General features: G+C 40.2%; 1 protein-coding gene across 1 annotated transcript; it reads right to left on the reverse strand.

The window, feature by feature from the left end:
* Positions 1-576: 576 nt before the first annotated feature.
* Positions 577-12,050, reverse strand: LOC137471381 (carbonic anhydrase 3-like). Its single transcript, XM_068185665.1, has 7 exons — positions 11,935-12,050; positions 11,657-11,854; positions 8,098-8,216; positions 6,091-6,183; positions 4,395-4,460; positions 1,927-2,082; positions 577-720 (listed from the first exon to the last, which is right to left on the reverse strand). The coding sequence occupies exons 1-7, from the start codon at positions 11,969-11,971 to the stop codon at positions 601-603; spliced, it is 789 nt and encodes a 262-aa protein (XP_068041766.1). The 5' UTR covers positions 11,972-12,050; the 3' UTR covers positions 577-600.
* Between the last annotated feature and the right edge of the window lie 4,983 nt (positions 12,051-17,033).

The following is a 17,033-nucleotide window of genomic DNA, read 5'->3' on the forward strand; positions in this document are numbered from 1 at the left end:
CTGCCATTGATTCCTTGCTTGGATCATATTTGAAAGCTGATGTGTCTCCCGAAAAGGAATTAAGCCAAACAGAATCCACTTATATTCTCCAGCTACCAAGTCAAATAAACAAACACGTAGGACTTAATCTGGATTTTTCAGTAGTGGGCATGACAAAGGATACATATGAATCATCCAGAAAGATTCTTTCCATGTACAGCAAAATCCCTAACAGGCGAAACCATTAAGGTGTCAAATATAAGAAGCAGGCAGAGTATCAAAAATCCGTCATTCTGGGAGATAACACAGAGCAGCAGAAGAAAGGCATTCCCCCTCAGCAATACTATTTTTCTTACAAGACCACAAGGCAGAGAAGTGACCATAAATGTTGAGGCATTTGTGGTCAAGAATCATTCCTTCTACCATTTGCTTGTTATGCTTAGTATTTGCATACAGTATTTTTCTGCTTTTAAAAATAGATTCACTTTTACCACTCAGAATTTCAAACTGAGAAACACAGATCTGGATCCAGAGGAAAAGCAGTAGACAGCAAAAAACTAACTACACTTTTGTATTGCAGGGATTTTCTCACTCAGGTTCAGCAGAGTGAGACTTGAGATTTTACTTGAATGAGGCTCTCACTATCCTGCCCTTCAGGGGCTGCGGTGGGCGCCAGTTGTCAACAAGAGGGCTCACGGGTTCATTCTCAGCGTTCTTGGAAAGGCTACGGAGCTTTGCCATCTGCAAGGAAGAAAAAATCAAGTGTCCGTGTGGAAGAACAGTGGACCTTACTGCCTAGAACAAACTCTGAGATGAAAAAGGAATTTTCTTGTGTAGTGACAAGCACACAATGACAATGACAGTCTCTAATAATTCTAATAATACTGAGATTACTGATAAAAACTGCTGCAGCCCAAGAGTTTGCCCTGTTTCTGTGGATCTTCACACTCTTCATCCACAGAACAGTTCATCATCTGACCCTTGCCTAGGCTTCTTTTGGCTTTTTCTCTGATTCACGCCCACGGTGTGGAAAAAGAATAGGGCCCTGCTGTGACCAGCTGGAGCTGGACACCTTGTGAAAATACAGCTATCTGTGAAGGAGGATCTAGACCTGTGTCAGTGCAAGGCAGTGTTAGAAAAATCTGGTGCAGAAATTTCTATTTTGATCTGTAAGGCAGAGATATGCCAACTGGATTATTAAGTTGAATCATGAATTCAGCACTCAGCTGCTGTTATTCAAATTAACTTAATTTCAGTGTTTCTTTGTTAATTGTTACCCTTTCATCCAAATGCAAAATAAATCTATTTTGAAAACAACCATTTCAGTAGAAAGAATATACCCTGACTTGTATTGCTGAAGCAGAAATTGGTATATATAGCCAAAATTTTTGACACAAGATCTAAAAATGTCACGTTATCCAGACAGGCTTTTTTTCTTTTTTCTCTATAAATGCACATTTGAGCTATGTGAATGCAAGTGGTACATTATTTTGTATGAATGTTCAGGTTTGTAGGTTGTAGGTTGTTTGATCTTTCTCACTGACAGCTTTTAAGAAGTCAAGGTCTGGACCAGCAATTTCTTAAACCAGGAAACCAGGAAAATATTAGTCTCACTCTCCACTTAATTGTAAAGAACATAGAATGAACTGAGGCTTCCGTGATGGCTGAATTTTGTGGCTCAGGGGCTCTTCTGCTTTAGCAGATTTTTTGGATCCCAAGAACATCACTACTGAGGCTATTCCAGGTAGTGTCCTGCAAGAGCACCTGATTCTCGGGGTCAGTTTTACAGCCCATTTCAACAGTGCGTTCTGCAGGCAGTTTCTCACTGCCCACAGCTAAAGCTTTCCCTACCAAAAAGTGCAACACAGGGTTTGTAAATCATTGCCCTGACATACTGAGCCACTGCTGAGAACTGGTAAAGGAGCAGCAGAAATGGCTGGAGTTTACCTGGTCTGAGCTGACTTCAATCGGCTCCCGCAGGAGAATCCAAGTGATGCACTCCTCACAGGGGGGTGTGGTGAAAGAACCGTGGTAGGTCCAGTAGTCACGAGATTTGGGGAAAAGAATTGAAGGATCAAAGTGCTGAAAAGGAGCCTCCTTCCCCTTTGGGAAACAAAAAAATTCTCTGCAGTAACTCTTAAGAGATCTGCATCTTAAAAGTCATCAGCATCAACGTTATTATAAAGGAAGCAATTAAATATCAAGATTTATGCAAGAAATCAATCTCCTTTTCTTCCTGTCAAGCACTTTCCCAGCAATTCATAATAACTGACATTTTGATTGCATTCATAAATTAAAAGAAGTTAAAACTGAATTGTGTGGGATCAAAGCAAACTCATTTTTACATTTTTCTGTTCTGGAATGATCAAAATTGTGTTTTATTTTGGGCCATTGGGATAAAACTTAAAGCCTGTGGCACTGCTGGTAGTGTTACTCTTTTTATCCTACAGGATAGTGGCCAGGCATTTATCCCAGATTCATTACAGTCTTCTCTTCTATCTGGAGGAATTTAAATCAGAACCTCTTTCCCCCAAAATTGTGCTCTAATTATATATTCATGGTGACACTCTCAGTCTTTTTGTTGGCGCTATTACACTTAGTAAAAAATTAAAATATTTTCTGGAAGAGTACTGGGTCCTAAATATCTTACAATTCAAGGTGATTACCAAAAGACAAGGGAGAAAGCAGACATCACACAACATTTCCTGGTAAGTCTGCCACCAAATAGACTGTAACTCCACAGGACTGTGATGAGTATTCCCTGTTCCCTCTGGGCAACAAAAACTAACCAAGGAAATGCAGTTCACATCTCTATTGATATTTTGGATTTCCTTCTGGGAAAGAAGATATATTATTCCTATTTCCTTCTTCTATCATGGTGAATTTTCTCTGGATTAGAACAAAGTGCCAGAAGCTGAAATCGTTTCTATGCATCCTTGCACAAATTTAGAGTAGAAAGAGTAACTCCAATTATATCTTCCTGAAAAGATTATTCTGTAAGTTCAACATGAATTTGCAAATAAATTCACAAAATTGTGCTCTTCCAGTAAACACAGTACAGTGACCAAGAAACTCCTCTGCCTGTAATGCATCAGTGCAATTGAAACTGCATGTGTGATAATTACACCAGCAATACCACCCATTAATCTTTCTGAAAAATAAGTAATTTGGGGAAAATATATGTGATGACAGAAAAGAAAACGAGATGAAATACAACATGTGGTTCTTCACATATGCACTTATCTTTCTCTGCTTTACTTCAACTGTTGCTTTTTCCAGAACTACTACATGTAAAAGGCCAAAAAATGATATAGGCATTATGAGAGAAAGCCAGCAAAAGAGATACCATTGACACATCAAGGCAGGGGCATGGATAGCGTTGAAAAATAACCTTCAGTTGCCTCAGCAGAAAGAATTTAATTGCATTTGAAAACTGAGTTGAAAAAAATAAAATTAATATGACTCTTACAAAGGAGAGAAGAGCTGTCAGGCTCAGACCTGCACATCAATGGCAGTATACACATACATACATTAAATGCAAGAAATTCTGGTAGATTTGCAAATGCCTACAGATTTGGTGATCTGGTGGCATGTTCAAGGTGAAATTAAAAAAAAATAAACAACCAAAAACGCAACAACTTTTAGCATTATTAGAATAATAAATTTTATAATGAAGTAGAATTGCTTAAGTATACCTAGAGATTAAGTTTATTGTAAATCACAACGCTAGATGACAGTAGATGCAATATTGCAGTTCTCTGCAAATAACTCCTTTCAGCAGCTGTATCTATGCAATAGGTATGGACTGGTGCCTTAGATCATTAATTAAACTTAAAAAACAGTTTAGAATATGTTTGCAATGCTATTTCTGCTAGTATCATAGGAAAAGAGAACTTAGGACCGGGGCAGAAACTGAACCATTTAACTCCTTTTATAAATACAGTTCCTTCTTAAAACTAATAACACTTTTAATCTCCCTTACACTGACTGAGAGCCTGCTCTATCATTGCTACTAGTTTCTTCTCATTTTAGGCTAACTAAATTTCTGACCCTGCTATATGCATTTTTTTTTTTTTTTTTGGCCACTGTTGTCCTCAAATTCAAAAAGCTTTTAATTTCTTCTTGGTATTGGCCCACTGGCATATTTTTTACAGAGCAGGACCAATAAGACCTGCAGGACCAATTGTGTATGCAAGGATTGATAAAAAAAATCATCTTCAACCAGAATACTTGCAGAAGTGAGGAGTTAAATATTTAATTAAGCAAAAGAAACTATCATGCTCCATAGTCCAATGCATCATCTCTGGTGCTACTGTTTGGCATCAAAATGATGCCAAAATATGAATGTGAACTACTGATTCCAGTTTCTGTGGCTTTCCAGCTACATTATATCACAAAAAAAATTGTTTTGATACCTTGGTCTTAATATTTTCAATTTCTTCAAGAATTCTCTTCATCTCTGGTTTGGGAGTTTTTCCAACCTGTAATGCAAAGCACAAATACTCTGTCTTTTTCATCATGTTCCACAGTATTTGAAAGAAATTCATTACATCCCATCTGTCACATTAGGAAATAGCAGTCTCAGAGAATCCAGTAGGGACTGACAGAAAATTATCTGTGTTCAAAGAACATCCAAAATAGTGGACTCCAGTAGCTGGCTTTGCAATTTGAACATGTGTTGAAGGACCCTAGAGGCATCATGCCTGTCTGAGGAATGGATGCACACTCAGTGTCACTACCCAGGGCTTAGCCCTTGGCTCCTGCTTCAAAAGCAAGCCACTGTGGGATGTCTGAGAATTTGGCAAAGTCTTGATGGCCTGAAGAGCTGTAGTTCCTGCAGACACTTCATTTTGCAGCACACACCCAGTCAGATCAGACTTGATGTAAGACATGTGATGAATTCATGTCTAGATGACCTAAAGCAATGGGGTCACTTTATTGCTTGTGTTCATGACATTTAGCATTTCCAAAAGCTTTGACATCCCAGAAGAGTAAAGGCAGTATGAGTAAGATGTTCAGTTATTGCCATGTCTTGTTCCAAAATAGATTAACTTCAATTCCTCAGAAGATAATTCAATCCTGTTTTAGTAGTATCCCAAAACCCAGTAATGGAACATGACAAATTCAGAGAAAAACAACAATTACTTCATCAAAGAGCAAGAAGGATACAGGGAAAGAGGGCCAGAGAAGACAATGATACTACTTACTTTACTAAACCTTTTAGCTGACCTTAGCTAAAAGGTTATTATTATGGTTAATAGGGATATAGTGGTGTGCTTTGTAAGTTGTGTTTAACAACATAAAACTTTAGCCTAAAATAGACCAAAAGGAACTACAAAAGAAGAATAATTGAAGGGAGAATCTGGACAGGTGCTGACCTTCAATTTAGACTAACCACAAGAGAAAAGGTCAGGTTGGCTCACAGTGTAATGGAATTAAAATGACACTTCATCTAGTCTGTCCAGGGACACTGCAGCACAATTAATTACATCCACTTGCTCTTGCTTGTACAAATGCCACTTACTAGTGATAAAACAATAAAAGGACACTTATTCCCTGATGGTGTGTTCAAGCTGAAATGCCCACCTGCAGCTAAAAGGACTGAAGTTTCTGTAATTTGTCACTATTAGGCTGTGTGCTTGTTAGCATTTCTCAATGTCCTAAACCACATACAGATCTGACACAAGGATTACTTTCTTTCTGTTGAGTTTATAAAAAAATCAATCTGAAAATACTGGTACAGTATTATTTTGTTTAAAATTTTCTGTATTTCAAGGTTAGAATGTTGAGTGGTCTTATTTTACCATCAATTCTTTCTTTGTGGAGTAGATTCATTGAACTCATATTGATTCCCAGCTTGTGTGGGAATCAACAAGAGACTAGAGAAGGGAATCAGTCAACTTGCTGACAGGCAGATACAACACCTGCTAGCAGAAAAAAAGACACAAAAGACAAGAGGAAACACTCAGCCTATGCAGACCCTCCTCCTCACCCAGTGCACACCACAGGACAGGGCTGCAGTGCAGGAAAAAACAATGGTAACTTTTCCCCTGGCACTAGAGAAAGAGGAAAATTACAAAAACTTACAAAGACTGAATATTTGCCACTTACTTTAAGAAAAATGCCCACAACAGCTACACCATCAGGCTGTTTTAAAGCTCCAGCAAAATTACCGTGTTTTGGATTCCAGTGCACCATATGTAACTAAAATCATAATTAGAAATCAATTAAATAAAAATCATTTAAATCTCAATTATAAATACAAGAAATTATCAACAGCACAATCCTCACTTTAAATTAAATTAAGAAAAGATTCTGGTACAGAGTAAGTAAAGGAATGGACATGAAAAAGAAAACTCTATGTAAGTATTTCTTACTGCTGTTCCCATGCTTTTATATGCCTATGCTTTCCATAAAGCATTGCTTTGCATTTAATTGAAGCATAGGAAAAGAAAATGGAGTTTACCACACAATATCAGACAATGCAACTATAAATAGATTAATCCAAGCACATGACATGCACACATGCAGTGCATAAAACACCTATTGACATGCACTTCATCTCAAGTACATTTTTAGATCTTCAGGTTATGCAGATGTCAGCTCAGGGATTTACACTGGGTTGTATGTAATGCGTACATTACTGGTTTGTATCTCTTACTACTCTCAGCACATTGTATTGGAAGGGAGTGGGGATATAATCTGACATTTTTTTTCTCATATCTACTTTCAACAGTGCAGTATTCTCAAGTACAGGATATAGTTCAAATTTTTGCATCCCTGTCCAGAAAATCTCTGCTTCATGCATATAGCTACAAATGCAACCAGCAGTATGCAATCACAGATTAAGGAGCATTGGAACACAGTCATATAGAGGGGGGAAAAAAGTCTTTTTTAAAAAAAAAGATTTTTAAACTAACAAAAAATATAATTTGTCCTGAATATGAATGGATCTGTTGTTCTCTGTTTCTTTTCTCTTGAGGATAAGGGTTTTAATGCTAAGGATAAAGCAGGAGCAACCATATATCTTTGGTTGCAATGTAGCTAAATTACATATATTCCAGGCTTTCTTCTCCCATCAATGAGTACTGCTAACAAAAGTAACATAAAAAGACTGGGCTTGAACTGGCCAAGAAATAGTTTGAGGAAGCAGATTTCTTCTTTTTAGTTGACCAGAGAAAGCAGAATACTAGCAAAGACTAGCTGTGGTTAAGGAACAGGAAAAAAATTCCTAAGCCATCACCCACAGTCCTCTCTGCAATGTCTTTGCACATTGACCCTGAAAATCTGCCTCAGTTTTGTCCCGTGAGAGGTGGACAAAGCTTCTCCAAGCTCTGGGCCTTGAGAGTGTAGGTGGAAGGCAGGAAAACACTACTGCAGGATTTTTGTGAGCATAGGTATATATTCTGAGCCTATTCTCAAATAAGGTGGAGGAAGGAGGCAGCCTTTGCTAGCAATTGTCTACCATCAATAGTTAATTCACTTATATTTAGGACCTGAAAAAGTCTTTGGGGTCTAAAGCATTCATGAATTTTAACAAACTAGGACAACAGCCCTGCAGTGGTTTACCTAAAAAAAAACCCAAAAACCAATCAAACAAAACCCAAACATTATATTTTCTGTGGTTCCTGAAAATAAACCCAGCTGTTTTGAAGCAGAGATGTTCAGAAACTAAAACATACTCAGAATCAGTTTAAAGATTAATCTAATTTTGAATGTCAGTTTATCAAATGTACTTTTAGTGAGTTTTTCTATTCTTTTTGAAACTAACTTAGTAACTCAAGCTATACCAGAAATGACTAAAACCCCCAAAAAACTTCAGCAGCACTTCCTATTTGGAAATAACAGATTGCTTTGTTGCAAATATTTTTGAAACATTTTAAGATACCAGCAAAAACTCTGGCGTGAAGAAATCCGTGTTAGTAGATACTTGCAGGGATACATGTGTTGGCAGATGCAGCTTATCCCACTGCATGTTAAGCAGTATCCACAAGTTTCACAGGCGGAGAAAAACCAGTAGCTGAATACTTTCAAGAGGGAGAATGGTTAATGCGTTCAGATGCGAAAGCAGTCGGACTCCGGGCAGCGCTGGACGCTGCCGTTCCGAGCCCGTCCTACCTCTGCCGCGTACTTGACGCCGTCGATGACGTGCTCGGAGCCGTGCTGGTCGCAGGAGCCCCAGTGCAGGTGCAGCTGCCGCAGGCGGTAGGCGCCGCTCAGCGGGCCCCCCCTCAGCACTGCGGGGACACGGCGTCAGCCCCGCCACCGCCACCGCCACCGCCACCGCCACCGCCACCGCCCCGCGGGGACACAGCGCAGCTCCCCTCCTGCAGCCAGCCCACCGCCAGGCGCCCTCGGCGCTCGCCAGTTTGCGTGGCTGCGGCTGAATTCTGTTGTCGGGAGCTCTGTTTGATGGGGATACTGCGGAGGCTGCTGTGGGTCAAGCACAGAGTTAAACCCCAGCTGCCCAACAAGCCCCTTTTCTCCTGGCAAGTGGACACACTACAGTTCTGGGTATGGAGAGAGACGAGGGGTGTTCACAGGTGATTCTTGTCGAGAAAGGGTCTTTTTTTAAAAAGATTGGTGTTAAGGCTGTTAAATTAACCAAAAGGTGCTTCAGAAAGTACCTCCCGTCCATGACTGGCATGCCTTTTACAGGTCACCTCGTGCTGCCCAAGGTATATCCATTAAAGCCTTCTAATAAATACCTGCTTTATTCTTTGGTTCTGTCTAGTCTCTGTTCTAGGTCAGCCTTCACAAGGCATCAAGACAACTTAACAATGGTTACAGATAGCTGCTTCTAAAAAAATATTAAAAATTTAAAAATTATCTATTTTTGGAAGTGAGGGAAGACAATAAAGTTTAGGTCAAGGGAGTTAGAGAATTGTTCTTGAGTCACCAACAAGGGAAACTAAGAAGCTGTTACTTCTGCTGTGCTTAGCCAAATAATGCTGACCATGCATCAGTCTGACAGTTGACATCAACTCTGACTTTCGAAACATCACACCTGCTCTTTCAGCCTGGAGATTCTTTTGAGCAGGGACTGCTTAGAGGATAAGCTCTCAAATGTATTTTTCATTCATTACCTAAGGTTGGAATGAGTCGTGTTTCCTTACACAGAAAGCTGATAATGTAGTTCACAACTGCAGTGCCAGAAGACCTTGTTTAAATAGCATTCAAGTTTGAATGTCTACCAATAGCTTTGAAGTTCAAAGTTAACATTGAAATCCTCTTTTGCCCAATGGTCTCAAATGAATTCTTGATATCCTACAAGTTGGAATACCTACACAGAGCAAGAGGTCTAACTTTGCAGTTTCTCTTTTTAGTTGGTAGGTGTCACAACCATCAAGGGAAGGGCCATAAAAAAAGGACTGTTGAGACTTAAGCATGTAGTCCCTCTTACTTTTTTACTTTGTTCATACATAAATAATCATAACTTAGTATATAGTATTGAGGAATATTGAGTAAACCTTCTGTAGAAGCCTTCAATGGAAAAAAAATCATTATTATTATTATTATTATTATTATTATTATTATTATTTCACTTTCAAATATACAACAAAAAAAGTCATAGAATCTAAGGCCCAACTCATCAAAAGCATTTGGTTGCCATTTCACATTGGAATCAATGGGAGGCAGGAGTTGAATTTATGTGATCTACCTACATTTACAAGCTGAATCGGTGTTAGATTTGTAAACTCATTTACCACTCATTTCTCACAGATGGCCCTTTCCAGAGCTAAAATACTGTGAAGCACTTGAAAACAGCACTTCATAACAGTATACAAATCTCTCTAGCATAAAACCAAATCTTTTTAACATTCAAAATGTTTCACGATTGGAAAAAAAATTATCTTCAACTATATTTTTTTTTTTCAATTAAAATGGAATCTGTGACTAGTACTTATCCTCATCTCTTAGCACTGCAGAAGCCAACAAATGAAGGTAATAAAATGTCTACAAAATTCTTCCTCATGGTCTTTCAGAACTGTCAAACATTGTATTTGATTCTGATTAGATGTGCCTATGAAACACTTGAATCCTAAATAACTGTCCAGCAACATGCAGAAAGTAAGGGCAGCCAGGAGTGGCTACACACTCTGAAACAACAGAGGTGATTGGGAGGGGAGAGACGGGGAGGAAATGGAGGAAGATGATTTAGGGGAAGCACTGCACCGAGGGCTGCATTTGGTTTGGCCAAATTGGGACCTTTCTCCAATACTGTTCCCTAGACAGACAACTTCTTGAGCAGCCTAAAAAAATTCAGCCTTCAGGAAGCTGTAAAGAAGATAGAACAGAACCACCATGTGAAAATGTTCATTACCATTTTCCTTCCCATGCTTTCAGTCATGGCATTCATTTTATGCAGAGCTTTTGGAAAAGCATTCTGGCTTTTAAACAGAACTTGTTACTAGGGGAAGGAAGAATGTCTTCAAACTTAAAGGGAGTATGGTTACATTGGATATAAGGAAGAAATTTTTTACTGTGAGGTTGGTGAGGCACTGGAACAGGTTGCCTGAAGAAGCTGTGGATACTCCATCCCTGGAAATGTTCAAGGCCAGGTTGGATGCATCTTTAGTAACTTGGTCAAGAGAAAGGTGGTGATAAGGGTATGGTTGAAACTAGATGATCATTAAGGTCGCTTCCAATCCCGACCATTCTATGTTTCTATGGTAATAAAAGTGGGATTTATGAAACTGCTGTGTAGAAACTGTGGTAATAAATACTAAAGGACCATAAAAATACATAATGTAGAGACAATCCTGGTCCTAAATAGCTGAAATTCCATCTGAGAGACATGAAACAATAACAAGTATCTGTAATGATAAATAAAGAAATCCAGGAAACAAGGGGCTCATCGAGATAAGCAGGAACGTGATCTTTCAATGTACTGTGGATATATTTCATTAGAGATATAGCTTACTAAAAACAAAATCTCAATACAAGTGCCATCAAAACAGATGCACAGAAATACAAAGGAAAGTAACTGTTTTCCATTAATTAGATTGCTTTCCTTCTTGATGAAGGACCAATCAATACTTCATGCTTTTGAGATGTCTTTGCATTATATGATATTGTGAATTTAATATTCATTTTGACAGTTGTTACCTATCTGCATCCAGAGCTATACAGATAGAGCTCTGCAATCAAGTTTTGAACAATTTAATTTATAGCTATGGGATTGCTCGCTCTCATTTAAATAACAAAGCCATTTCATAGTTTTCCAGAAACTATAAAATGCTATTTACATAAATGCTATTTTCATAACTTTTTCAGGCTCTGAAGTACCTGAAGAATTACCATGCAGAAGAAATCAAGATCACAGTCAGTAGAAATATATATACAAGTTTTTGGTTTACAGAGTGTCTCAAAGTGTTCTAAACCCCTCTGGGCACCACTCTTATCCCTTACACAAAACCTGAAGATGTAGTGAAGGAGGTGACATAGGGAGAAGTCCACCATCCGGCTGAGTCTGTATTTCAGGTGTTCCCCTGCAGCTAACAGCCTTTCTGTCCCACTTCAGATCCACCAGAACAAACTCCCGGAACACCGTTTTTACGTTCCCAAATGACTTTTCTCTGCTGGCCTGCACAGGCTGGATACCAAAGGATGCTTTTTGATACCCGGTGCTTTGCAAACTTTGATTCCTAACAACCCTCAAAAAATACAAACCGACCTGATCGATCAAAAGTGTCGTCGAAGACGACGCGGCAGGTGCGCCCGTTGTTCAGGATGGTTTTCGCTGCCCCGGGGTCATAGCTGGCGTGCCAGGTGGCGAGAGAGGAGTCGTGCTGCACGTCCTTGCTGTTGATCTCAATGGGCGACTGCTTGTCGCCCTTGGCCAGGGGGTAGTTTTCATGCCAGCGCTCGGGTCCTGAGGGACAAAGACAAAGAAACGTCGCCCCTGCTCAGCCGGGCTCATGCCGGCGCCCCGGTGGCCCCGAGCCCGCTCACCGTTGTCGCTGTCGTAGCCCCACACGGACTGGGCCATGGTGCCGCTCGCTGCCCGCGCCCCGTCCCGCTGCGGTGGTCCCGTCCCTCCCGGCCCGGGGGGCTTTTATAGAGCGCCGCGGCTTCGAGTCCTCCCCGCAGGGCCGGGCAGGGCAGGGCTGGGGGCGGCCGCGGGGCAGAGCCGTGTTCTCCCCCGGAGGAGGCAGGGGGATGCCGGCCGCTCCCCGCGGCTCCCTCCATCCCCGTCCCGCTCAGCCCGGGGGCAGAGGGTGCGGCGGCGCGGGCGGGCCGGCCGAGCGCCCCGCAGCCCCGGGGCCCTGGGTCCCGGCTCGGGGGAGGAGAGGCTGCCTGGAGCGCCAGCGGCTGCTCCAGCGCCGGGAGCGGACGGAGGGAACTCGATTTTCCCCTCCTTAGGCAGCGCCGCGGGCGTGAAGCACCCCCGGTGATTCTGGACGAGCTCCCAGGGCGGGGAGGCTCCCCCGCTGCCGCTTCCCTGCTTTCTCAAATGCTCCCATGCAACAGCTCAGAAAAAACCTATGTCTGCCTGAAAGGAAATCTCACAACTTGCAAAACTACTGAGTGAAAGGAGACTGCCAGCCCCAAAGGAGGCCGTTGCTGACCATTGGCTCAAGTTTGGGTTTGATGTTGTCCAGTCAGTTCTTCATGCAGGGAGCTTTACACCAAATATATTTCTCGTGTTAGGCAACTTAGCAGTGGGTATTTTAGTCAGGAAAGCATTTGGTTTTGAGATGATGGGGAGTTAGCGACAGTATGGTTGTGTTAGTTGGCTTTGTCTGCACATCTATTTTGGATGCTCAGAGGGTTTCTCTCAAATGCCAGCTTTGCTGCAATCTCCCATAGCTTTGTCAGTCCCTGCTAACACTGCTGCAACTCTGTCTACCTTGAGCTAAAACCTCAAGCTGCATAACTCAAACTAAATACTATTCCAAGATAAATATTTGGGAGTCAGTCAAGAAGCATCACAAACGATGGTGGTTTCCAACACAGGTGCAGTGAACGTGTTCAAATGCTCCTTGTACCTATCAGCACTGTAATACAGCATGGAAATAAATCGGCAGCTTTGAGAGGTTCTACCCTTTGTGTTGGTGAGGTATATGAAAAACGCTGAGAAGCTGCAATATACAGAGTTTAGGATTAACTTGGTCCTATTTAATGTCCTAAAACCATCTGGAAGATAAAGATTCCCCTTCTAGTTGTGCTGTGTAGCTAGGCTAATAAATATATAAATAAGGACTTAGGTTAGCATAACTAAAAGTACTTTATTAGATTGTTTAGTAAGTTCTTCTTGCGCTGAATATAATCTAAGTAGAGATACTTAGTCCTTTGAGACACAGGAAGGACAAGATATCTCACTTAGGAATCTGCATTTGAGAAAATTTCTGTAGTGATGTAGATAGTATTTTTACATAGGGAAGATACATCAAATTAAAATTCAATGAACCTTAGCAACTTACACAATATTGTAAGAGGCATCCTTTTACTATCTTTAAAGGAACAGAGATGCATTCATCATCAAAGTATCCTTCAAAACATGTAGTTCCTCATATCTTCTTTAGGCAGAATTCAGTTAAGAAAATACAAGGAGGTGACTTGGGTACAATGGTATTGAAGGATGCATCTTTTTGCTTTCAAAAGAGAACTCTGTGACAAAATAAAAAAACCATTTTTTTTACTCTGCCATCAATCAAATGGATAATGTCACATTTGTTGGAAGGGCAGGTGTGTAAAATTGACACCTGTTGCAATTTTAATTTAGAAAGCTTACACATGAATCCTTTTGAATTAATTTCTACCTTATCTGTCTAGAGAGAAACACTTGTGTGCTCATGAAATTCTAATTGAAGCAGCTCATTTTCTGTCTGTATAAGCAGACAGCTTTAGTGGCCTTGTTCATGGAAGTCTCAGAGAGACTTTTAATCAACTTCATACACACAAAGAATGCTTATTGGAGCCCTTTGTGGAGGTGAGGAACATGATTCGTATTACAGAGAAAAAGATGCAAATCAGTTCTTCCCCTAGTATTTAGATTCATTGCTCTGCGTGAGAATTTTTACAATCTTTTTTATTAAAGAGCCCCATCCGAAGGTGAAAGTCTTCATATCTTAGCTTGCCAGTGAGTTGGTCCTGTTGCACCCAGAGGAGCATATTTTTGTCAGCTTCTGCAGGTTGTGCCTTCCCGGCAGTAACTTATACACGAGTGACAAATGTAGTTACTTGGAGCCAGCCCCAGGCGCTGAGTCATCCCACAGTGTCTCACCAACTGCTTTCTTTCCCTGTTGCTTTCCTCATGAAAGGTAGAGCAAAAAGCAAACGTAGTAGCATTACCTGCCTTAATAGATAATCAGAATAATATTATTTTTGCATTCCTTAGGATCTACCTTTATTTTTTTCTTATGATATTGTCTCAGAAATTCATTATCAGCTAACTTGTAAAAAATTGCTTTTCCCAGGAAATAAACACTTCTGTCATAGAAATGCCATTTTAATTAAGAAAAGGTCACAGCTTCAAACATTTAAGAGGAGTGGTATTGCCTAGTGCATTCACAACTTTATTGCAGTGATTTCTTTCTATTTTGTGAACTTTGGACACGTAAAAGCCATCAGCCATCTGAAATAGCAAAGGCAAGAGGATAACAAGATCAATCTACACCATTCATGAAGAAGTTCAGGATTTCAGTAATTGCAGACATGGTCTTGCCCAAAACTGGCACCCAGTCACAGAATCACAGTTGGGCACCTGATGATAACAGTTTATTCAAAAGATTATCAAAATAAGTAAAACATGGTGGTCCTGTTGGATACCCAACGCATAAGATGCTCTTCATGGGGGTTGTACATTTGTTACCTAAATGAAAGATTGAAACAGAGCGTCCAGTACAAATAACATTCTATACCTGTAGAACACCATCTGTTGGATGTGCAGTTCAGATGCTGCATCTGCTCCTGCTAAACAAGCAAAAAGCATAATCATGCTCATCTCACTTACAAAAATACTTTACCTGAAGTCATAGAGACTTTCTTTTTTTTGAGAATGGAAATCAGGAATAAGCAAAGTCTGGAAAATGGCTCAGAGCCATGGCTTTACCCAGAGCACACAAAGCACTTACAGGAGAATGATGCATGGAAAAGTGACTGGCAGCAGTTTTGAGCTCTGCCAGCCATGACTGACTTGGCCAACACCTTGAAATAACTAGAGCAACTGCTTCACCTCAGCATGCCAATTTCCAGCTGTCTCCAGGAGCCAGCATGAGAGCTAGGGATGGCTGACTGTGAGGGGACACACAGAGGTAAATATGCCAGCAGCTTGTAATTCAAGAATGCCTCTGCTCGAAGGTAAGTTTTTCCAAGTTTCACCATGCTCAGGGATATTTCCCATGGGTGATTTCATGCAAAGGGCTTTGCTGGAGCACAGAGTGTGCCCACATTGAGTACATATTAAATGAGCAAAAGCATTTACTCAGTGTCTGTGGCCAATCTAAATATAAAATATATTCCACTATATTTAATAGATTGTGGAAGAAAACAGTACAACAAAAAGGAATCTGATAATACACAGTATGGAAGGGGCAGCAGTGTTTTTGACATATTGCACATTGCATGCCAGGCAGTGCAAGAAAAGCATGTCACTCAGTGCTTTTGATTGAGGGATGCCATGGTGGCATGCCATAGCCAAAAAAGCCAAATTGTCATATGCCTCCACTGAGATGCCGTGCTATGGAAAACATTGTAGGAATGAATGAATGGAAACCCCTATTGACAGCCAGATCTTACTGGAAGATCTGCCAAAGGAAAATAAGAAGCATATTGGGTTAATTTTGCTGGTTTTATACACAATGAGTTTTTTAGCTACATTAACACTTTTTTTTTGTGTAGCATCTCTAGACAAATATTAGGCAGACTTTTACTGTATCTTTCCAGTTCAGAACGTGTGTAACTCAGCAGTCTGCAGTTTAGACTTTAGGACCTTTTCCATCATCCTTCTGTTGTGGGTTAGAACCTGATTTATCATTTGCAAAACTTAGTATTTAGTCTGTGAGATACAATAAACATGAAAACAATAAGCCAGATTGTAGATTTAGCAAAAGGAACAAAAAGGTGAACAATCTCTCCTTTTAGCAGTCTACTAAAATGAGCACAGATTGAAGGACAAGTACTAGCATAAAATAAAAAAATAAAAAGTAAATTTATTGTTTATCACGTACAAATCTGATACAACAAAAATACAGTGTATATTTCAGACACCTCTTCCAGATCTGAAAAATGAAACAGATAAACTCTGCAGGAATATGACTCTCCTATTGATTCCCATAGACCTTTTCTTGTATGGCACTCACACTGAAATCCAAATCAGAGCTGGGCTGTCTACTTTTATATACACTGGCATGGTCTGACTTGAAATAATTGAGGTATGGGAGTTTGACCTGTACTGTTTGCTTTTATAAGGACCATATGTGCCTGTTTGGAAATTCCAGCTGATTGGCAACTCTTCTGTATTGAGGTAGAGTTTTATGTATGACCTTTATCTTGCATGATACTCTGGCAGTAGCATTTGCCTGGGAACAGTCCTAACCAGGCCACAGAAATGCTGCCATGGCTGGAGGAGTTCATAAGTGTTCTGTAAGAGGCATCTCAATGAAATATATAATATAATTAATGATGCACCAAACCAGAAACACTTCACGCACGTTTTCCAGTGAAATATGTCCTCCTAAAAGAGAATTTTATAAGAAAATCATATGTTTCCAGCCTTTGAATGTGGTCTTTGCAAGCAGAAGATTTCTCATCTCATAGACGTTTTCCAGAAATTCCGTGAGATGTGTGTTTCCCAAAGTTTTCAGAAAGTCACTCCTTCTGAATCCATAGAATTTGTGCACTTTGAAAGGTCAGAGCATAACATCCCATTTCTATCAATATCTGTTCTTCACTTCAATAGAGTTGAAATTTCACTCCAAGACCACAGAGCACCTTTGAAAGAATCATCTGTCGATAACGAAAAGGTAACTGGATGTGTGTAAGTATAAACATTTATATGTGCATTGCAAGTGTAAGTAGTATGTAATGAAAAAGGAGTCAGTATTTGT

The sequence above is a fragment of the Anomalospiza imberbis genome, chromosome 1, assembly GCF_031753505.1.
Source record: "Anomalospiza imberbis isolate Cuckoo-Finch-1a 21T00152 chromosome 1, ASM3175350v1, whole genome shotgun sequence".
Taxonomy (NCBI): Eukaryota; Metazoa; Chordata; class Aves; order Passeriformes; family Viduidae; genus Anomalospiza; species Anomalospiza imberbis.

Excerpts from the sequence above, each read along its gene's own strand:
- LOC137471381 (XM_068185665.1), bottom strand. The coding sequence starts at position 11,971 with ATGGCCCAGTCCGTGTGGGGCTACGACAGCGACAACG. Across the intron at positions 8,217-11,656 it reads CGACACTTTTGATCGATCAG|TGCTGAGGGGGGGCCCGCTG; the intron begins GTCGGTTTGTAT and ends GTGTCCCCGCAG. Across the intron at positions 721-1,926 it reads TTGAAGTCAGCTCAGACCAG|ATGGCAAAGCTCCGTAGCCT; the intron begins GTAAACTCCAGC and ends TCTTCCTTGCAG.